This window comes from Osmerus mordax, chromosome 28 (genome assembly GCF_038355195.1).
Source record: "Osmerus mordax isolate fOsmMor3 chromosome 28, fOsmMor3.pri, whole genome shotgun sequence".
Taxonomy (NCBI): Eukaryota; Metazoa; Chordata; class Actinopteri; order Osmeriformes; family Osmeridae; genus Osmerus; species Osmerus mordax.
In genome coordinates, this window is record NC_090077.1 from 7,217,544 (window position 1) to 7,240,456 (window position 22,913).

Here is a 22,913-nt window from a genome sequence, read left to right on the forward strand (position 1 = left end):
GCAAGTAGGGTGAAGTGCCTTGCCCAAGGACACAACGTCATTTTGCACGGCCGGGAATCGAACTAGCAACCTTCGGATTACTAGCCCGATTCCTTAACCGCTCAGCCACTTGACTCTTGACTTGAGTTTAATAGCGACCTTGTCAGGGAGTCCTCGAATCAAGGCATGTTTGAGTAAGTTGCCATGCACCTTATTTCTTTAAATGAAAAAAAACAAAAAAAAAACAGCTTGCATAAACTCCAAGAGAGTTATACGCACTCTTATCTTAACTTCGCTTTGCTAACATAGTTCTAAAGATCACTACTTCACTGTCTTAAATATCTGTGGATATTTCAGGTGGGCTACGTCTTGTATCAATATTAGGTTTTACTCCCACAAGAAACGTTAAGGGGGTGATCAACATAGCCTTCGCAAGCACAGACAGAAGATGCCACATTCATGGTGCTAGATAGCGTTTGCTTAGGCTTTATATAGGGCTCCTAGAAATGGCCCTGACGTTCCATGTTCTCATGAGCTAATATAGCAGGGTATAGTTCAAACATTGTTTGAAGAGCATTCCAAACAGTATAAAAGTAATAAAGTAATCATTAGGTATTGTTAATTGTTCAGTGGTTAAAGACAGACCTCCTCAATAGAAACTACATTTTTAAATAATTATTCATTTGACTGTTAATCATAAATATAATACAAAATTATGTGTCAGGCAGTCATTCATGCAATGGTTTGCAAAATCATGATCCTACTAAACATTTAAATTAGGGTACAATCATTTAGCAATCAATTATTTATTTACATTCATTTGATCGAAAACAGACAGATTTTAGCACTGTCAACAATTATTCAACAATCAATATGTTTTGATTTTAAATGTAGCCAGAAATTTAATTAGAAAATAGCAACAGAACATGTCAAGGAGTATTTACCCAACTCCAACCACTGAATTAAACAAATATGGGCAAATTACTGAGTAGGCACCAATCAGAGGCAGGGGGGGGACACAATTAGCTTGGGAACCTGGCATTGTGCAAATGTGTAATTTTGCAGGTGTCCATCTCAGGACCCAAGGATGTGTGATATATTACATTTTGATCAACAGGACATAAGTAATTGATAATGTAGGACAGATTTGAGGCAACATAATTGGGGAGTCAGGTGGCTGAGCGGTGAGGGAGTCGGGCTAGTAATCTGAAGGTTGCCAGTTCGATTCCCAGCCGTGCCAAATGACATTGTGTCCTTGGGCAAGGCACTTCACCCTACATGCTTCGGGGAGAATGTCCCTGTACTTACTGTAAGTCGCTCTGGATAAGAGCGTCTGCTAAATGAGTAAATGTAAATGTAACATAATAATTTGCGTTATTGAATCAGAGCATCGGCAAATTCGGTCAAAATAAGAACGTGTGAAGATTGAAGTGCTTTTGAGAATCAAAATTGTGGTCTGAGAAATGTAGGTACCAAAGCCACTGAGAAAAACTGTTTTCTCGGGCTGCATCACGGGCACTGTGCCCTATATATAATTCCAGACATCTGTGTGTGTGCGCATCACTGACTTTTTTCACGGGAACATCAAATAAAAAAATCACAAATACTATTTTGTATTTGAAATACATATTTGAAATGCATGTATCATAAATACTCCCCATCCCTGGTTAAACGTTGGTTGGTTTGGATAACAGGGTGCTCTTAAAAATATGTTTGTGTGTTTCCTCAGCAGCGGAATCTAATCTGATCATAACAGCCATCTCTGAAAAGATCATCAAAGTTGCCTGCTAGACACAAGAGAGAGAGAGCGCTGTTGACTGAGATCTAAGAGCAACAAGTGGAGAAACAGGACACTGTGCTTTTAAGACCTCTGAGAACTCTCCCAGGGGACATACCACAGGGGTGGAGTTATGGAACTTCCCTCTTTTTGAGGCTACATGCCAAGACCTTTGTTTGATCTAATTCCTGCTCTCCGGTTAGACAAATGCAGGGGAAGCCTATGTTGATGCAGAAAGGGAATGTGAGAGAATCTATGAAGAATCAGGGAAGCTTGTCAGGAAAAGAGAGAAAAAGAGAGAATGATAGAAAATGGGTAGGGGAAGGTAAGTAGTAGTCTGGATGTGAGTGTGTAGAGAACCGTGAAGTTCGGAAGGCAACATCAGCCATCTCTGTGGGAACAGAAGAATCTGAGGGTGGAGGGTAGCATGCAAGAGGCGGAAAAGGGAGTGTCTTTACACAGAGTCCCTCTTTGACCCTAGGGGCTTTATTATAGCGTTCTGATGGGCCACCTATACATATCCTCAGACCCAAATGAATGCCCAGGCAGCCATTAAGAAGCAACTTCTGGATATGATGAGCAGGAAACACCATGAACTGGAGGGTCGTCTTGACAACATGCTTTCTCGCATAGCCAGGGAGACAGAGGAGATCAAAGATCTGGAGCAGCAACTCACAGACAGTAAGTGACCAACCCAAGTGGCTAGTTCAGGGCTGGTTTGGTTGTAATTCACTATGGTCAATTATTATCATCTTAGCTTCATGGCAATCAACTAAGACTAGGCTAGTGATTGATACTAATAGGTCCCCAGCGGTATTATAATCTATACCAATAAAAGTGTTAACAACTAAGTTTCACAATTGTAAAAAGCAAGTGTACGGTTAGGGGCAAGACCGAGGGCTAGAGTATCAGAAGTGCATGTGTTACTAATTACTTCACCATCTGCAAACCATCTATACGGGTATTCTTTGAATCGTTAACCTGTCCTTACCACACTGTCCTCCAGATCAAATACTGGCAAACAACGTTTTACAGAAAGACCTGGAGGGTATCATCGCAGGGCTGAAGGAGTACCTGAGGGGAGTTAGAGACCAGGCACACAAGGCACAGGAAGATTGCCAGAAGTTACAGAAGGAAAATAAAGCACTGAAGCGTCAGCTAGAGTAAAGTCAAGACAACCGCAGCCAACTGGAGACCGCAGCCAAGGCCACACAGACTTGCCAGAAGGTTAGAAGAGGGGTCAGGGGTGCCCCAGTAGCTCACTTGGAAAGAATGTGTACTATAAGACATGGGGCCTGGGTTTGAATCCAACTGAGGCCATTATGTGCATGTCTTTCCCCCTCTTTCTCCTTGCTTTCCTGAGTTCTTGCTTTCTCCTCCTCTAACTGTCCCATGAATAAAATTAAGCTGATAAAGGCCCCCAATAGAAATAATATAAAGAAGAGGGGTAGGATGGGGCTTATTTATGAGTAGAATGTCATGACCTTTTACTGACTGATGATATTATGTTGAGTGCTGATGTGACTTTCTGTGTCATACCTTTTCTGTTTGATCCGTTATCCAGATTATCCAGATGGGAGAGTTAGATGCCCTGCTGAAGAACAATGCTGCACCGAGGGAGTCTCAGGGCATGATTTGTGCCTATGAGGCAGAGCTGGAAAGCCAGCTGCTGGAGCACCACATGCAGGCTGGCCAACTCAAAGAGGAACTAGAGAGACTCCACAGGCTCAGCCTGGTACATCATACATTATATACAAGGGCAGAATGACATTAGAGACTGCAATAGACAACAGTGTGGAGGGACAGTAGATACTGGACCAAAGTGGAATGGGAAATAACAGCCTTGATGCATTGGGACATACTTTAAAATAAATTGGTTTGTATAGGTGAAGCAGACTGCTCTACAGCTAGAGTTAGAGAAGGAGCGGCAGGCAAAGCAGGACATCTTGGCCCAGGTACAGCTGGCTACAGAGAGGGAGCAGAAGGTTACAGACCTGCAGAAGCAGCTCTCTTCATTGCAGGTATTTCTTTCTGTCTACATTAATGGGCCCATTACCACTTATTTAACTACTATGTTTGTTGAGTACTCCAGCCTAACAGGATGTGGGATTTGTTTACCAATGGTGTAAGTGTGTGCATACGCTCTTGTGTTTGTGTCCAGAAGGAAAGAACCTCCCTGCAGGAGCATATCCAGTCCCTGCAGGGCTTGTTGGAGAAAGCCAGGTTCTCTTTGCTTGCCCCACAGAAGGTAACAGCTCACTTGGAGGAATTAATAGCCAGTGTCAGCTCTGAACAGCCACAATTTAGGTAAGGACAGGGAACCTCAGTGCTGATTCAACATGCTCTATGGACAGTGCATTTTCGGTACTGCTATCAGTAATGCCAGCTTCATTGCTGTACCATCTGTCCTTCCTCTGCAGGATCTGGAGCAAGGGGGACGTGTTGGGCTGCAGCCTGGAAGCTCTGCAGCAGGAGGTGCTGCAGCTAGTCTTCTTATTGACTGACAGGCAGCAGAAGTCCAAGATATTGCAGGAGCAACAGCAGGCTGCCATACAGGCCTCGGTGAGTATTCAAGGCTCCTTGCCTACCTGTCCAACAGCCCTGATGTTCCTAATTTAATTTCACACTGCTCTATGTAACATTGAATGTGGGATTCCATGTTAATCATTCATCATTCATGGTTATGTGTCCCCAGCTGTCCACAGAGTTTCACAGAGAAACAGAACTGCAGGATCTGAGGGAGAAGCTTGGCAGGCTGGAGAAGGGGCTAGAGAAAGCGAACAGACTGCAGGTGGAGGTGTCACTGCGGCTAGAGCAGAGCCAAGAGGAGAGGGATTGTCTGCTGGCTGTGCTGGAGGGCCACTGCAGTCAGGTCAGAGGTCAATCAGAAACAGAACTCATATATCCTGGGTGAAATAGTATTTCTAAATACACTAAGACAAAATACTTGTTGGGCACTGGATGCACCCAACTTAGTTAAATGAAGTAGACTGACTTTTAGTGCCAGATGAGTTTAATCAAGTTCAGTCATTTTCCCAGTGTCCTATTCTTTGCTAACATCTTCACAGAGGTAGATCAGCAATTTGCCTGAAGATCAAAAGTGTTACACCCAGCAGTGACAGTATGTGTCTGTGAGCAGGCAAGGATGGCAGAGCATGAGAGCCAGCAGCACATGAGGAGTCTCAACAGGCTGCTAAGGAAGATCAAAACGAACATGTCCTCAGCTGACAAGATAGCCGCCCAGCAGCTGACTGCTGCTACTGACCAGCTCAGTTCCCTGCACAGCACTGTTCACAGGATATACATGAAGACTCAGGTATCGTCAAAATGATTTTCAAGCAAGGCCACGCCTTGGCAACCGAGTCCACCACTGGGCAGTTATTAGTGCTCTTAGAAAACAATAACATTTTCTAAATACAAAATTAACATTATACAGTATTTAGGTACTCCATTTAAGACAATCTATTGTATATGAGTCATTTAATCAAGCTAAAATCAGCCATTGACTGTGGTTAGATCAGCCAGCATCATACGTTTTCCAAATAAAGGTTCAGTATTTACTTTATTCTTTTACCCTCATTTTGAGGGTTAGAAGCCCATGAGGGTTCTGAACTGTGAGCAGTCTCTTCTTCCCAATCCTTATGCAGGAACATCTAGTACCTCAGGTCTAGTACACACAATGTATTTCATATTCTGTATAACTTCTGTTGATGTGAGACTTATAGTTGGTCCTATTCAAAACCACTAATAATTGTGTGTGAAGTATTCAACTTATTAGATTTTATGTAATTGATCAGCCTGAATAATAAATCCACTTAAAAACAAACTTTAACTAGTACTAGAATTACTCATTAATTAATTCCCCATAGGTGCTACAGTCTCAGCCTCCGAGTCCAGCCGACACAGACAGAGTTGCACCGGCAAGCCTTCATCCTGTGGTACCTCAGTCCCCTCAGATGCATCTGTGGGGGAAGATGACCCAGTTATTTTAAGATTATCTCATTATTGTTTTATTTTAATAAATGTTTTGACAACTTGATTACGTGCTTTTCTGGTAATGACATTTATACTGCATTGGAAACTTTCAACCAAATGGTCCTTATTTCCACGTGTTAGCTAGTTAGTTAGCCACCGGTTCATTATACCTCCGTCACTCCTTTTTATTATCCAAGTGGCATTCACTATGCATTGTGAAATGTTGTGCAGAACAGGAAGGAAGGAAGCCCTGAATGATGCCTCCCTGCTCTCTGACAAACATTTTAAAGCACCCAGATACTCTTTTTTCAGAACACCTACTCAGAAAATTGATAGCATTGATTCATATTGTCTCTGAGGGGTCTATTTATTGGGGGCCAAACAGCGAAGCCACCTATCGTGTTTCTACCTTTTCTTATTATTGTGTTTTGAAGACGTAGTACCCAATTGCTGTGAAAGTACCAAGTCAATGAAGTGAATAGCCAAGTACAAGTTCAAGACAAAATCAACGTATTTATTACACATATGTAAGGTGCAGGTGTCTGATACACTCAAGTTGAGTATCACAGAAGACTGGACCAAGAATACTGGAAATCAAGGGAGTTAATGGTACCACAATATGGGAGGATAGGTGACGATTAGCATAGCCTTCGCAAGTACAGAAAAAGGGCACTGCATGCTAGATAGCTTCTGTTTAGGTCTTTAAATAGGGCTCCTAGAAATGGCCTTGACGCTCCTATTTTCCTCGTTCAAAGTTGCATGGCATTATACACTTTGGTAATATTGTGACGTCTGACCTACACTAGTGTCACAGACATTTCCTAGTTTCACCTTACAAAGAACTAATTTATGGCTATGCAGACATAAGTAAACAGCATAATGACAGTGTATCAATGATCCAAGCAACATAATTCATAGATAGACATATTTCTCCTGGACATAACCAAGAGTTATGTTCTCATGAGCTTAATATAGCAGGGTATAGATCAAACATTCTTTATTATATTCAGAGCATTTCAAACAGTATAAAAGTAATAAAGTAATCATTATCTTTATACCAACATCATTAAGAACATGTACTGGGACATGCAATGCAACGTACTCTTCCAGGGATGAGCACAAGAAAAATTCAAAGTGCTCACTGACGTGAAACAGGGCTGCCTGCTTTCCCCTTCCTTCTGTGCTGTAGCGGGGTTTGCTTGTTTAAGATTAGCAATACTTAATTTAATAATAAAGCATGTAGTTCTTGGGGGCACCACCTCTTATTGTTAAAGGGAAAGAGGAAACCTTATTGAATAATATTGAAATAATAGCCTTCGTAATAATCAATCTAATCTTAAGTAGTGAATTCTATGAAAGTAGAGCAGATCAGATAACGGGAGTGATACGTGAGGATTATACACAATGATTTATTTAGGAGAATGTAATTATAATGAACAAATACCAGGTAAGTTATGGGTTAGTCAGAGTAGTACAGTGGCTGTATGCAAATGAGGGCGAGCAACACAATGGCTGTGTAGAGCGCGTGTGAAGGGGGGAGAGAGAGAGAGAGAGGGGTAGAGAGGGACAGGTAGGCCTTTGGGGTAACAATGGACGAGCAAGGGTAACTGACTTAGCAAGGGTTAAGTTAGCTAAATTGTAAAATACAATCAAACATCAACAATTTAATCACAACATGCCAATATATCACAAGTAAGAAATATTGCAAATCGTAGTTACTTTTGTCGGTTTGAAGAAAGAGTCAAAGGTTCGTTATGTCCAACGAATAGAAAGCGGAATCTCTCGTCAAAGTTCCGGGCGCTCAGTGAATGTGCCGATTGAGAGGAATCGGTTAGAGAGTGACGCGTTCACCTCAGTTTAATCCTACGAACAAGCGAGGGTGATTGTACGTTTGGGGGTTTTATAATCCAAAGAACAAGGGGGGGGGGGTCTCCGTGAAGGTGACCTCTTTCATTGGTCAGTTTCCCCCCACCTGGGCGTCGTCCTGATATCTGCCTAGGTGTGAAGTATCTGTACCTTTTGAGTTCCGTTATTTCAACTGTCCATGGAATGCTTAAACTTCAGAATATAACAATACAACATTCATAAATGGTTTTGTTAGTATGGTACAATCATTTTGATATCAAGATTGGCTGACTTAACTATCCTTGAAGGGAAGTTATAATCAAACCTCAATTAAACAACGTTCTAAGTAAATGAGAAAAACACACATTATAACACATCAACTACTGTCATTGAAATAGTGTCCATGAGCCATGTAGTCCTTGAGAATATGTTTGTAAATCCACATAAGAAAGTTCTTCCTTATAAATCCTTTGTCTGATACTGTAGGCCGTGTGGCCTCTGTTTCTGACCCCATGCTGGGCCAGAAGCTTTGAAGCTTCTCCTCTGGGAGAAGGACAAAGGGGAAAGACCCTCTCCTTGTCGGGGGTAGGAGAAGGTGTGATGGTACCGTGTTTTGTCTGTGGACTGTGCTACAGTGCATTGACTGGATCATGTTACAATCAACCCACAATAAAAAGACTGGCATCCAGTGGAGTCTAACGGAACACCTGGAGGACCTCGACTTTGCGGATGACATCGCACTACTCTCCCATAGCCATCAACAGATGCAGGACAAATCCAAACTGCTAGAAAATATGGCAGCTGGACTTGGACTCAAAATAAATGGAACAAAAACCAAAGTAATGCGGATAAACACCAAGAACACAGACCCAATAACCATCGGGGACCAGACGCTGGAAGATGTCGACAAATTCACCTACCTGGGAAGTGTGATAGCTGTTGATGGTGGGACAGAGGAGGACGTTTAAGCAGGAAGTCAAATTGACTTCCTGCTTAAAACACACTGCTTTTTGCACTGCATTACAAAATTGTATCTTGTACATTTGTATTTTTTGTCATATTTGTATTTTTATATTGTAATTTACGGCAACTTATATTTTATTTTATTGTATATTTAATTAGTATAGATAGTCCACATATTTAGTATAGATAGTCCACATATTTAAATTTTTGGTCCCTATATGTTTATTGTATGCACCTTCCTGCCAAAGCAAATTCCTTGTCCTTGGCGAATAAATCCCATTCTGATTCAGATTCTGGGTGAAGACAAGAATTGGGAAAGCAAGAACAACATTTAACATCCTAAACAAAATTTGGCAAGGTAAAAACATCTCCCTCAAGACGAAGCTTCAAATCTTCAACTCCAACGTCAAAACCGTGCTGCTCTATGGCTCCGAAACCTGGAGAACCACCACTAACATCATAAACAAACTACAAACCTTCATAAACCACTGTCTAAGACGCATCCTTGGAGTCTTCTGGCCAAACACAATTAGCAACATCAACCTGTGGGAATGCACAAAACAAGAAACAGTAGATATACAGCTGTTAAGGCGAAAATAGAGCTGGATTGGACACACACTACAAAGAAACACAACAGCAGTAACAAAATAGGCACTGACATGGAACCCACAAGGCAAACGGGGTAGAGGACGACCCAAAAACACCTGGAGAAGGAGCACAGAGCAGGAATTCAAGAAGAAGGGGCTGACGTGGAAACAGCTGGAGAGGATGGCTCAGGACAGACGAGGGTGGAAACAATTCATCATTGGCCTATGTTCCCAGAGGAATACAAAGGCCTAAATAACTAATCATTATCTTTAATTATGGTTAACTGATCACTAACAGACCTCTTAAGTTTCTACCTTTTCTTCCTCTTATTATTATATGGTGTGGCTGCCTTTGGCAAGGCACACCCTATATTGTCTCTCAGCTATATGTATTATTGGGTGTGCTTTGCCTTCGGCAAGGGCACAACCAGAGCCTGTTTAAGGAGAGCCTGGCCACTCCCTATTAAGCCCCATTGTACCGAATTTTGTTGCAGTTCCACTAGAGTTCCACTGGGAGTGATCGCGGTCGAGTGCAGAATGAATGGGAGTCAATGGAGCTAAACGGCTAAATTTGTCTCTTTCACCTGATTGTCGTTGAGAAATCTCAGATTTGATTGTAGTTTTTGCATGTTCAACATGGATTACAGGTCGAAAGTTGAATAATGTTGTTGCCCATTGAATAATTGGCAACAACAACTTACCCTGTAAGAAATCGAAAGGACATAAGTACTCGTTCATTCAACTTTCGACCTGTAATCCATGTTGAACATGCAAAAACTACAATAGCATTCTGCTAACGAATGCTGATTGGTTAGTGAAGGACTGACTACGACCAGAGATCCCGCTTGATGGCATCCGAAGCAGAACCAGAATGTCAGAGCATTAGCAACATTAGCAACAACATGAGGCAACCCAAAACTCTTTCTAGCATGTGTATTGACAGGGAGAGCCTAACCTGTCAGCTGTGTTGTCGATGCCTCGAGAGAAAAGTGGAAGTAACCAGAGCTTGCTGTCAAGCAGTATCTCAGGCCGTACAATGTGTATGACGTCAATGACATTTTAAAAGGCTTTTTAGAACAGAAAGGTGACTTCAAAAAAATCTATCACCCAGCGGTGTGTATTTTTTTGCCTCCCCTTTCGAATTCAGAATTCAAATTACTAGACAAAAAATTATATCCTGAGAAAAGTGGATTTTGAGGGGTATAGCTCCATAGACCTCCATTCATTCTGCACTCGACCGTTAGCGCCTTCATATGGAACTAGAGTGGAACTGCAACCAGTTCAGAACCCGGAAGTTTCCCGAGAGTGGCAGTTCTCTCTATATTAGACATTCTCTGGCACAACCTTTGTTCTCTCACATATATATTATTATTATTGGGTGTGCTTTGCCTTCGGCAAGGGCACAACCTTTGTTCTCTCACATATATCTTTTTATTGGGTGTGCTCACGCCTTCAAGAGTATATGGCTGCAGCCTACAGCCTCCCGCCTCATGCCCTCCCGTCTCATGATTCTACTTTTCAAAATAAAAGCTTGCGTCTGGTCTGCTATTTCTCCTTCCTCGCGTCTGGTCCGCTATTTCTCCTTCCTACTTTGGTGTATGTGTTTTTTTTTTTTAGCTAGACTACAAACTAAAAATCCATTCTACGGCTGCAGCCTGGGAGGCCCGGTTGAGTTTAGGCGTCACAACGACGGTTGAGGTTAAGATTAGTTTAAGGCCAGGAGTCGTAGCAGAGGAGAGGTTAAGGTCAGCAAGCAGAGTCAAGTAAGAGCAGAGGTCGAGGTTAAGGTTAGGCACAACCACGACGGTTGGAGGACAATGATGGTCGGTACAGCACACCGTGCATTTTGTCACCTGCGGTGTGTTCTTTTTTTTAAAGACACTGATGTGTACCTTAAGGAAAATCACAAAAAGAAACCATCAAAGTCTGCAACCATAAATTGCTCTAACGTTAGCTAATATTCGCTAACAAATGTCAACATAAAACGCTGATGCAGTTTTAAATGAAGGTCATCGCAGGTTTCATCAAATATATGTTAACATCAAGGAAAGAACAATAACATACAGAAATCAGAAAACTATATGGATAAAATTGTTAATTTAACAGTTTAAAAGTTTTTCAATTTATTGCAACAAACGTGCTCAAGAACTTACCTTTAACTCCATCCGTAAAATAATTCGTGATTTAGTATTTTTGAACCTCTGAACTTACCGTTGGACAGCCTGGGCATGAGATGGGAGGGCATGAGATGGGAGGCTGCAGGCTGCAGCCATCCACGCCTTCGGCGAGCACAACCATTGTTCTCTCACATATATATTGTTATAAAAAAAAAAATGAATTCCCACCCCTAAGGATCCCTCAATATTTGCGCTACACAGACAACGCCAGTGTCAAAAGGTTTGTGTTGTTTGCGATTGCGTTGCTTGTATTTGTATTTAAGTTCCGTTGCACGGTTTAAGTTGAAATTAAGTTTTTGTTGCGAAAAGTGCCTTTTGTCGCCAAAGGGAATCAGTTCAAGCCCAACGTCACAACGTCAGCACACGTTAGCAACGACGCATAACTACGACTAGCATAGATGTAGTAAGACTGTTGCGCACAGTACTGGCAGCATCATACATTTTAGGCTGCAAGGTGAACCACGAAAAGTCTTTTAGAAAATGATTCCCACTCCACAGTCTGGCATCTACACAATATTTAGCTCATAAAAAAGAACATTTCGTGCTAAGCTACCAAAAAAAAGGTTGGCGCTGAAATTCCAGTCGATTATCGTTGCGTCTATGTTTTATGCAGAACTAGTTTCTTCAGAGCGTAATAGGATTTTGGTGGCACGGTTCGACACGTGATCGTTCGACACCAATAAGGTAGCTGCTTTTTGTCAACATGGATGGATATGTTTGGCAAATAGTGGATGGGACCCCTGACAGTGTTTTGCATGTGATACACTGCGGCTGCAAAAGTGCGTGTGAGACAGGCAGATGTTCATGTTTTTCTGCAGGACTGTGTTGCACAGATTTATGTCGTTGTTGTAATTGTGCCAACAATAAAGAAACTGAGGAACTGGGAGATAACTGTCCTGACACTGACAGTGAGGACTGAGTGTCCTTAATCTGTTATACCTTATTCTGTTTTGTACAGTTTTATATATCATATTTCATATTTTTCATTACGATAGTTTTTATGGTTGATCAGTGTTTTCATTTGTGGAAGAATGAATGAATGTTACAACAACGACATAAGTCTGTCTCCCCCCCCCCCCCAGGTTAATGTAATAGCCTAGTTTAATAACTAATGTAATATTGCACATTAAGCTAAAGCAATAAGGTTAGGCTACTTAGAGACCTTCCACTCATAAAGTATGTTCTAAATGGCATAAATGCTGCCAATTATTAATTGACGTATTAATAATTGACGTTGGTCAGTAGCCTATCGATTAAGGTACTCGAAAGCATGTACACTGTTGTAGCAGAGCCAACAGACAAACCACGTACCATCACACCTTTCCCCTACCCCCGACAAGGAGAAAGGGTGTTTTTCCCCCTTTGTCCTTATCTCCAGAGCAGGAGCTTCAAAGCTTCTGGCCCAGCATGGGGTCAGAAGGTAGACCAAAATGGCCTTACAGTATGGAGACAAAGGATTTTAAGGAAGAACTAACTTTTCTGGATTTACAAACATATTCTCAAGGACTACATGGCTCAGGGACACTATTTCAATGACAGTAGTTGATGTGTTATAATGTATGCTTTCCCTTTAATGCTGTGTTGATATAATTTTATGTTTTAATGTAACTTCCCTTCCTGTTATGATAAATCATTCAATCTTGATATCAAAATGATTCGAATCTACAAACTAAACCATTTATGAATGTTGTATTGTTATATTTTCAAGTATAAGCAATACATGGACATTTGAAATAGCTGAACTCTGAAAAGTTATCAACCACTTCACACCCATACGTCAATCTCAGGATGGACGCCCAGGTGGGAGTAACTGACCAATCAAAGAGTTCACCTCCAAAAGGATACCCCCTTTCGCAAGGATTATAAAACCTCGACGCACAAGCAATCCTGGCTTTTTCGCAAGGATTCACCGGAAGTGTTCGCGACACATCTGACCTATCCTTCTCAATCAGCAACTCACTGGACCACGAGGAACTTGAACGAAAGATTCCTTTGCTCTAACCGTTTGACAACGACGAACGGAACTTTGACTCTTCTTCTTCAAACTGACAACAGTAACTGCGATATTGCTACATTTCTTACTTGTGAACATTGGCATATTGTGATTTAATTTGTTACGTTTGATTTTAGTTTGCAAATGATTTAACCTAACTTTTGTTAGGATTAGTTAACATACTCTCCCATTGTTCTCCAGAAGCCTCTCTCTCTCTCCCTTCCCCCTCCCCACGCGCTCTCAACCTACCATCTTGTACCAACTCTCATCATAGTTTAGGACCTACTGTATACAGTTCAACTCAACTCACTTTCAACTAACCTATAACTTCTCTGGTATTTGTTCATTATAATTACATTTCCTTAAATAAATCATTGTTTATAATGCTCGCATTATCCCTCACGTTATCTGATCTGCTCTACTTTAATAGAATTCACTACTTAAGATTAGACTGATTATTACGAAGGCTATTATTTCAATATTATTCAATAAGGTTTCCTCTATCCCTTTAACAATAAGAGGTGGTGCCCCCAAGAACTACATACTTTATCATAAATTAAGTATTGCTAATCTTAAACGAGCGAACCCCGCTACACTGTCTGCTTCATTTGAGCTTGATAGGCTAAGCATTCTGTAGCAAATAATAACAATAAACCCACTATTTATTAATTAAAACTACTTCTGCAAAGTAATGCACCGAAAATACAAACGTAAGCAAAGGCAGCAATCGCTGTCGAATCAACAGACGTGCAATTTAGCTAGCAGGGGAATGATACAGATCATCAGTTAACTTAATTTAAATTAGCAAGAATATAGACTAATACAATAACAGGCTTAAATTAACTGACAAGTTAGCTATACGACTACTCAAAGACGCACAATTTCAACTGCGGTGTGAAGCGCGTATCTATGCTATTCTCCGACATGCACTCTAACAATCACATAGACGTCCTAAGATTTTGTACAGCCCTATTTCTGATACAATGGCGGCAGAAATGTAGTCGTGGCGGGCCGCCACGGCAAAATAAACATAGGAAACACTAACGTGCAAGGTCCCATCCTCTATTTGACAGCCATATCCATCCATGTTGACAAAAAGCAGCTACCTTATTGGTGTAGAAGGATCACGTGTCGAACCGTGCCACCAAAATCCTATTACGCTCTGAAGAAACTAGTTCTGCATAAAACATAGACGCATCGACAATCGACTGGAATTTCAGAGACAAACTTTTTTTTGGTAGCTTAGCAGGACTCTTTTTTATGAGCTAAAGATTGTGTAGATGCCAGACTGTGGAGCGGGTTGAAACGATAACAGGGTTCACCTTACGGCCTACAACCATCTATCCTCAGTACAGTAGGCTCCAGTGCTGCAAACTCTTTTAAGATTCGTTTTTTATTGTTACTTAAAGTCGATTAGTCAAACTAGTTTGTATTTTGAGGCAAACTCACTGCTGAAGGAAAACAAGCTCAACCTTTAACCTGGCTTGCGTTAGCTTTTTCTTTTATCTTAAAACGAAACTTTTCCTATTTCATTCAAGCCTATGACGTTACCGGACCACCACAAGCTACGCTACCATATGCAACCACAACTTTTAGCTTCTAATATTACTGGTATTTCTCCCTTGAGGCTATTGGTATTTCTCCCTTTACGGTGCGTTTACACTGCAGCGACGCGATGCGAGCGACAACATGTTTTCCATTCATTTTCAATGGAGCCAGGCGAATCGCTCGTGTGGTGCAATGTGGGTAGCGACACGACGCGATCGAGTTGAGATTTTCTCAACTTTACGCAAATGAGGAGCGATTTTCGCCAGCGATGGCCAATCGCAGTGTTTTCTTGTTTCTCGTAATATAGCAACCATGGTAAACATTTGTAGCTTTCAGTTTTTAAGATGGAGGAGAAACTAATCTCCTGTGTGGCTGCATATCCAGTCCTGTACGATACGTGGCTGGAACTCCCTGGTCGTATCAACAGATTAGCAGAGACTTTGAGTAATATAATACGTTTTTACACATATCAACGTGTATGTCTATTAAACACTTTTGTATTTTGTATAGAAGTTGTATTTTGATCAATGTTGCGAGTACGTAAACCCAAGTCTGCACACTTGGCCATGACAACTACAACATTGACTTTAGAGAACTACAATTCTACATTAATCTGTTTGATATACCCCCGCGCGTGGTGAACTGTGGGAAGGCGAGCGATGGCAAGCGTAAACGCACTGTTACGCTGCGTTCACACTGCAACGTTTTTTAACGCTCTGCATCGCTTGCCTTCCCTCAGTACACCACGCACAGGGGCGTGTTAGACAAGTTAATACAGAGTTGTAGTTCTCTAAGGTCACTGTTGTAGTCATGGCCAAGCGTGCAGATTTGGGTTCATGTACTCACAATATCGATCAAAATAACACTTTTACACAACATTTATGTAAGTGCAAGATTTTACTAGTGCAAGATTACAGTAGAATACATGTTACGACACCGGTCACTCAACCAGTCGTTTGTAGGCTGGGCTAGCGAGCTAGCAGTGGCACAGAACAGTCACATAATGTGACGAGGCTGAATTTAAAAGTAGGCTATAAAAACACAGTAGGAAAAATGACGACATTGGCAACCATGCACCATGCATTATTAGTTTAATGTAATCTTTAAATTCAGGCTCGTCACATTAGTAACTTTGTTCTGAACAGAACTGGGTGTGCAGACACATACGAAAAGTTTCTCCTCCATCTTGAAATTGTGAAACCTAGAAATGTTTATCATGACCAACGGTTGCGTTTTCACGCTCCTCATTTACATAAAGTTGAGAAAATCCAACTTGCAACGCTCCGCTCTGCTCGCCTTCCCACAATGCCCTACGCGAGCGTCAACGCCTGGTTTCATTGAAAATGAATTGGAAGCCGACGCCACGCGCCGCCCACTCCGCTGCAGTGTGAACGCACTGTTAGGCTATTTTTTGTCTTTAGGCGATTTATTCGGGAGACTATTTGTTCACGTTCTTATTTCAGATACATATGGTCGATAAATTATTACTGGTTTAGATACAACAACAAAAACTCTAGCCTTGTCTACTTTAACACCATTGTCTTCTTCTTCTGTCTTCTCAGGATGGAAACAATGCAGCGAAGCCTAGAGTGCCCTTACAAAAAAGAAGTATACTTCAAGTTTATTTTTTAAGTATACTTAGTATAAAAAGTATACTATTATCATGGTACTTAAGAGTATACTAGCAGTGTACTAGCAGTGTACTTATTTATATACTATTTTTGTACTAAGTAAACTGAATTGGCCCACTTTTTAGGTCATTTAGTACACTTTAAAGTACACTTAGTGTATTTGAGATTTACTTTTGAATACTGTAAAGTAGCCTGTGTAGTGCACTTTCAGTTCATAAAGTATAGTTCCTAAAGTACTTCAAAGTATACTTTGGAATACTCTAAAGTAACCTGTGTAGTGCACTTTCAGTTCATGAAGTATACTTCCTAAAGTACCTCAAAGTATACTTTGCAATACTTTTAAGTGCACTTTCAATTAATGTAAGTACGTCAAGAAGTACAATAAATTAATGTCAATTTACTCTGATTTACTAATATATTTAAATGTTTAGGGTAGTGATGGGTCGTTCGCGAACGATCCGGCTCTAAGAGCCGGCTCTTGAAGGTGAACGTCGGGAGCTGGCTCGCATATCTGAAGAGCCGACTCTATTTTTAATAGATTAATACAGCCTATGAAAACTAAATAATTATGATATAATGAATTTTAATTGTATTTAAAATAATTGACTAATTCAAAGAACAACAAAAAAATACTTGTAGGCTTAAAGGCGCACACGATCATCCTCACATTCTGTTCCTGTCAATCCTGCATGAGGGAGGGCCGAGCCAACTCACACAGTCAGAGAGTAGTCAAAACTCGGAGGAGAGCCACGACAAATCAATGCATTTTTTATGCATTTTTTAAGATATGTGTTTACGGTCGAGTATGATTTCATTTAATAATTTAATTCAAATGGTTTTTTCACACCTATCATAGTCAAATTCATAGTTAAAACATGTATTTTTTAAAGAGCCGTTCGGGAGCCAAAAGAGCCGGCTCTTTTTAGTGAGCTGAGCCATACGAGCCGGCTCATGAAAAAGAGCCGGAATGCCCATCACTAGTTTAGGGGCCCTTCATCGAGATTGGGGGCCTTCGCCTAGTGACAACGCAGAATCCTTCGCTTAAAGAAGTTACTTATTGTGTACACATTCATGTTGGAAAAAATCCAGCTCCTCTTATGAAACTTAACACTCATTTAACTCATGGTTACAATGGTAAACCGGCACAACAATGACAATAACCACGCAACAAAACACTACATTCTAAGCAGACAAATAAAAAAAACGAAATTCATGAAGTTACATTTGTATTTCGAACAACGGGCAAACTTATCTGCAAATCTTTACATTATTTACCGCCTTGCATCATGGGAATTGACCAGCCAATGAGCCACGCTATTAGCTATCTTCATTTTTTCACGTCCTTATTTCGTTCTTCAGTCAGTTTGACAGTATAACCTTCAAATGCACAATGCAACCCTTCTGTCTGCTTCTTTCTCAAGTAGCTTTTTAGTTTTTTCCATTAATACTCCAATTGATAAATATTAGTATAAGAGTATAGGGTTTCAAAATGTTTTGGCAGTAATTAAGGTTACAGCTTCAGTACGAAAAAAGATTCAATGTGCAATGCATAATAGATTTTCCTATACATGAATAATTAGAATGAGATGGATCTAAAGAATTTAACCTGTAATGTACTTGAAATTTATTTTGACTGTTTTTGCTGTATAATAATAGAAAACGTACATCTTACTCCAGAAGAAATGTATACAATTTTCTGTTTCAAAGCATACTTCTTAAAAGTATATCAAAAGTGAACTATTTTCAAAGCATACATAAAAGTACATCAAAAGTGAACTATTATCTAAGTATACTTCTTAAAATTATATCAAAAGTGAACTATTTTCAAAGCATACTTAAAAGTATATCAAAAGTGAACTATTTTCTAAGTATACTCCTTAAAAGTATATCAAAAGTGAACTATTTTCAAAGCATACTTCTTAAAAGTATATCAAAAGTGAACTAAAAGTGTTCTATCCATATTTTAGTATACTTATAGTATACTTTAATATACTTCTTTTTTGTAAGGGTGGGCAAAGGGGAACGCTCTTAAATGTTGTTTCAGCAGACGGCCTGATATCTTCAGGAGATTCGCACCTATGGTCGGCATGCACAACCAGGTGGGAACCATTTCAGTGGGGGTGGGTGCTCACAAGCTCAGCTAGTCCTTTGAGCTGTTTCACACATCGTTCTCTTGCTGCCCATTGCAGTTGCCCTTGTTCAGTATTTTTTACTGCCCTTGTTCAGTAATTGTTGATAAATTCCAGTGGTATTTAACAGTGTTCTGAGCACAGCATTGTATTATTGTTGCAGCCAGTTCTGGTTACCAGGCTCCATTGACCTGGAGTGGAGCTAGAGGTGCTCCTCATTATCACATCACCGGAAAGGGGTCTGATGATAGATGGCAGATATTCTCCACGTGTTCCACTACACTCAAACCACATCTAAGGTCAGTTGTGCTTGAGGGTTGAATGCTATGAAATGCATGGTTTCCACAATTTTGGCATGAATGGATTGTCAAGTACTCTAGTGATACATTGTCTCATCTGGGCATTGTCAATCTTTCTGTCTTGTCGGGAACTTTGCATTAACCTGAGGGCAGCTGCCTTCCTATCAATGTTGCAGAGGCTGCACAGAAGGTACAGTGTTGCTGCTCTGAATTCTTTATGACACATCGATGGAAACTACAGACTGAAGTTAGATGCTCACTTACTCATCTTCTTGGTATATCTTGGTTATTGAAACTGTAGGTTGTAACATCTCAAACGCTATCAGGTAGCTCACTTGTTTATCAATTAGAGCAAGAACTGACATGGATATGTGGATAAGAATAGTTTTATGATGTTGCTGCTACTTTGGTTATTGATACAGTAGTAGCACCTTTAAATATACATGCTTATAGTGAGTCCAATGTTGTGTTTTTTGTGATTTCAGGTGGAGGATAGTCATCCATGGTGGCATTGATGGTTACAGCTGCCTTGTGTTTCTCCACGCTTACAGCAACAAGCGCAGCATTACTAAATGCTGAGGCCACACAGTCCATCCAGGCTTAGAACAGGATCTGGTAGAAGCTAGATTTCTGTGATTGCCACCTATTGAATTGGATAACCATGGACCGGAACAGATAATCAATATTTTCCTGCAGTAGTGACTGTAGGTTACGGCTCAACATTAAATAATAATGAGAAGAAGAAGAAGTGAATGTAGCTTGTTTCATAACAACATAGGTTGATGGAGTGATATTGAGGGGTGATTGTCATTGTTTGTTTACTAATTGTTAAAAATAAACAATGTATATCTTGAATCTGCCCTGAGAGTTGTCCTTGTGTCTTGCCTCTCTAACATTATACATTTGTGGTTGAGGTTGAGTGACTGCAAAAGCCATAGCAAATAGAATATAATATAACTTCACTTTTCCAGAACTTTGTGGTGTCAGACACATACAAACTGTAGTATGCACACAGGTATGTGCAGTATTTACAGGTATATGAAAGATGATCTGATCCATCGACAATCGACATGTGTTCAATTTTTTGAGTCATGTCCAATACAAAACAGTTCATTCTAGCTTGCCCATCCACACCAAAGGAAGCCTCCTCATGCAGCCCATCCATCCACCATAGATGTTCACCACCAGCAGCAGAAGAGAAGGATAGCGGTGCATCCTCTGCAGCCCCATCCATTCAACATCACACAAATAAAGTATAACAGATTAGAGTTGAATTTATATTTACTCAGATAACTGATATTTATGTATAATAGAGCATAGAATAAAATAATGAAATGAATCACAGAATACGTATATTGCAGTATTTTGACCGGGGAGAAGACAGAACCCTGTGTGTGTGTTAGGAATTAAATTATCTGCAGTATGAATCAAGGATTTACACGTTTAGTATAGTATTCCCAACAGATGTGGTTACATTCTGTTAAACGCACTATAGATATTCCACAAACACAAGCCTAGCCTTTTAGTTTTTCCAGATGGGAATGTACGTGATGCAGCAATGTAAGGGCAGCATCATCTAGACTTCTACTCTTCATGGAAGCAAACTGGAATTGATCTGCCAGGTTCTGGACTGTCTCTTGTAGTTGCAAAAGTATCAGACATTCAAAACTCTTCATCACCATTGATGTAAGAGCTACAGGTCAAACATCATCACATATGCTGACTGCTGACAAAGCCTCCACTGCCTCATCAAGTGTGTTGTCAAAAAACACTGACCAGTCTGTGTTATCAAAAGCAGTCCCTGAGATATATGATTTTCTTTACCTAACAATGAGCTAATTGCAGTTACATACAACTGTTAACAACCAAGTTGAAGACAGAAAGTACTATTTGTGGGGAATACTGCTTTGGTCGCACTCTTTTTGGTCTTTTGGTGGTCGCGAAAATCTAGAAATCCTAGAAATGCGGTGCTGAAACTTCAGCTTCAAAATGTTGCTCTCAAGAGTGGTTGATGGGGTGGAGGGAATGATGAAGAGTTGGATTGAGCGATGCAGGTGTATTTGGTGGAGGGGTGGATGGATGTGATACTGCGATTGTTATTGTTTATTATTGTATATATATTTTCAATATATCCATATCTGAATAATCACATTTCCCAGAGTTGTTTCTTGCCTCTCAAACCCTTCAAATATCTTGTTGCGATTTAGTGACACTGCCTTGTTGAGATCTAGTGACACTGCCTTTCGTCATCCCATTCGCTGTCAGGTAAAACTAGGGTCCTAGAACTGCGGTCCTGAAACTGCAGCCTCCGGTACTGCAGGAACATACTATTGATAATTCTTGATAACCACAGAAACATTACATAATATAAGCTTAGACCCTGCATTTCTAGCACACAGTATATATAAACTCCTCAAAAAAAGTTTGGAAACGTTATTTCTGTCGATTATTCCTGCCCTTCAGTAATACCAATTGGTATTGTATTTTATATCGTTGGAAAGCCTGATTAGTCACCTTTACAACGAGGTACAACTTGTAAGGATCGTGCATTCATGGAACAAGCAACACAGCTAACCGTGTGGGTATCGGCCCCAAAAAATGTGCCAAACTCCCCTGCAATATTCTTCTGTTGGTATTCACTCTCGTTTTGAGCTTCAAGTGGGATCAGCTTGGGCCTGCTGTATGTGCCAGAGTGACCAACGCAAACATGTTGGCTGACTTGCGACAAATCCTGGTTGAGAAATGGGAGGCGATCCCACAGCAGTGTGTGAACAGGCTGGTGACCAGCATGAGGAGGAGGTGCCAAGCTGTTGTGGCTGCGTATGGATCTTCCACACGCTACTGAGGTCCCTGACAGTGTAAAATTAATAAAGTGTAAAAATGGCCAATATGTGTTGTTTTTTCCTTATTACTGTGAGAGAGTGCAAATCATCCAATCCACCAAGCAACTCAAAACGAGAGTGAATACCAACAGAAGAATATTGAATCTGAAACGCCAGTCCGTCAGTGTGGCATCCGCTGCCCAGAACGGGAGTGTCAGCACGAAGAGAAGATCGGCAGCAGAGAGGTGCAGCCGGTAGTGGTCTGTCAGACTAAATTTTGACCTGGGGACAATCAGATATAACCCTCTCCGTGTCATCTTCTATATCAGAATCAGAATTTGTTTTATCCACCATGTAATGTGTTCACACAAACAAGGAATTTCCTGTGACAGGAAGGTGCATACAATAAACGAATGTACGGATCGTAATTTTTTTTGTTGTTGATTAAAATGTACAAAGTAACTAACTAAACTTACTAATGAACTAAACTAATATCATCTTTGGATAAGAGCGTCTGCTAAATGACTAAATGTAAATGTAAAATGACCTTCAATGTACACCTACAAATCATAGATACGTAAATACAACAACAAAGCTGAATAAGACCTTGCTGCATACCTCATAGTAGGACATGATTGAGCGGAGCCTGGGTCTCTGTCTGAGCGCCCTTCCCCCCTTCGTCTCGGTCGGAGGAATGAGGAAAGAGGAATGTTGTCTGCGTTGTCTATTACGCCACTCTCTCGCTGTATCCGCGTTGTCTGCTTGGACACTGAGCGCTTGGACGTTTCAGAGGAGGAGGGATACTGAGAGCTTGGACACTGAGCGCTTGGACGTTTCAGAGGAGGTGGGATACTGAGTGCTTGGACACCGAGCGCTTGGACGTTTCAGAGGAGGTGGGATACTGAGCGCTTGGTCACTGAGCGCTTGGACGTTTCAGAGGAGGTTGTCTGGGGAAGTGCTACTACTACTTACATACATTCAGTGGGTTAGGGTCAGGACAGCATCCGTTGTCTAGAGTCACGGAGCTATGGCTGGGGATTTCACTGCGCTGAAAGTTCTACAGCAGATGTTTGACAGTGATGTTGTAAAAACTTTTCACAATAAAACAATAAAGTGAAATATTTGTATTCCTTGCCTTGTCTACCTAGTCTGTTACGTGACTCTCGTGCTGTTTCCAAGTTGTTGAGA

General features: G+C 40.8%; 1 protein-coding gene across 5 annotated transcripts; it reads left to right on the forward strand.

Moving 5' to 3' along the window:
- The first annotated feature begins 1,936 nt into the window (after positions 1–1,936).
- Positions 1,937–19,151, forward strand: LOC136938079 (centriolin-like). Of its 5 annotated transcripts, none has more exons than XR_010875234.1 (10): positions 1,937–2,437; positions 2,763–2,983; positions 3,321–3,491; positions 3,643–3,777; positions 3,918–4,063; positions 4,177–4,318; positions 4,452–4,628; positions 4,896–5,072; positions 18,768–18,903; positions 19,057–19,151. XR_010875234.1 is itself a non-coding variant. In XM_067231307.1 (9 exons), the coding sequence occupies exons 3-9, from the start codon at positions 3,330–3,332 to the stop codon at positions 5,746–5,748; spliced, it is 1,062 nt and encodes a 353-aa protein (XP_067087408.1). In that variant the 5' UTR covers positions 1,937–2,437; positions 2,763–2,983; positions 3,321–3,329; the 3' UTR covers positions 5,749–5,783. The 5 variants fall into 5 exon arrangements, 3 of the variants coding, with proteins under 3 accessions (XP_067087408.1, XP_067087410.1, XP_067087409.1); XR_010875235.1 differs by having other exon boundaries at positions 19,080–19,120; XM_067231307.1 differs by lacking the exons at positions 18,768–18,903; positions 19,057–19,151 and adding an exon at positions 5,626–5,783.
- Positions 19,152–22,913: the final 3,762 nt, after the last annotated feature.

What these genes read in the sequence shown, in the direction of transcription:
- LOC136938079 (XM_067231307.1), top strand. Translation starts at nt 3,330, where the DNA reads ATGGGAGAGTTAGATGCCCTGCTGAAGAACAATGCTGCACCGAGGGAG. An exon ending in GACTCCACAGGCTCAGCCTG is followed by an intron (nt 3,492 to 3,642) that starts GTACATCATACA and finishes TGGTTTGTATAG; the next exon opens with GTGAAGCAGACTGCTCTACA. An exon ending in GGATATACATGAAGACTCAG is followed by an intron (nt 5,073 to 5,625) that starts GTATCGTCAAAA and finishes AATTCCCCATAG; the next exon opens with GTGCTACAGTCTCAGCCTCC.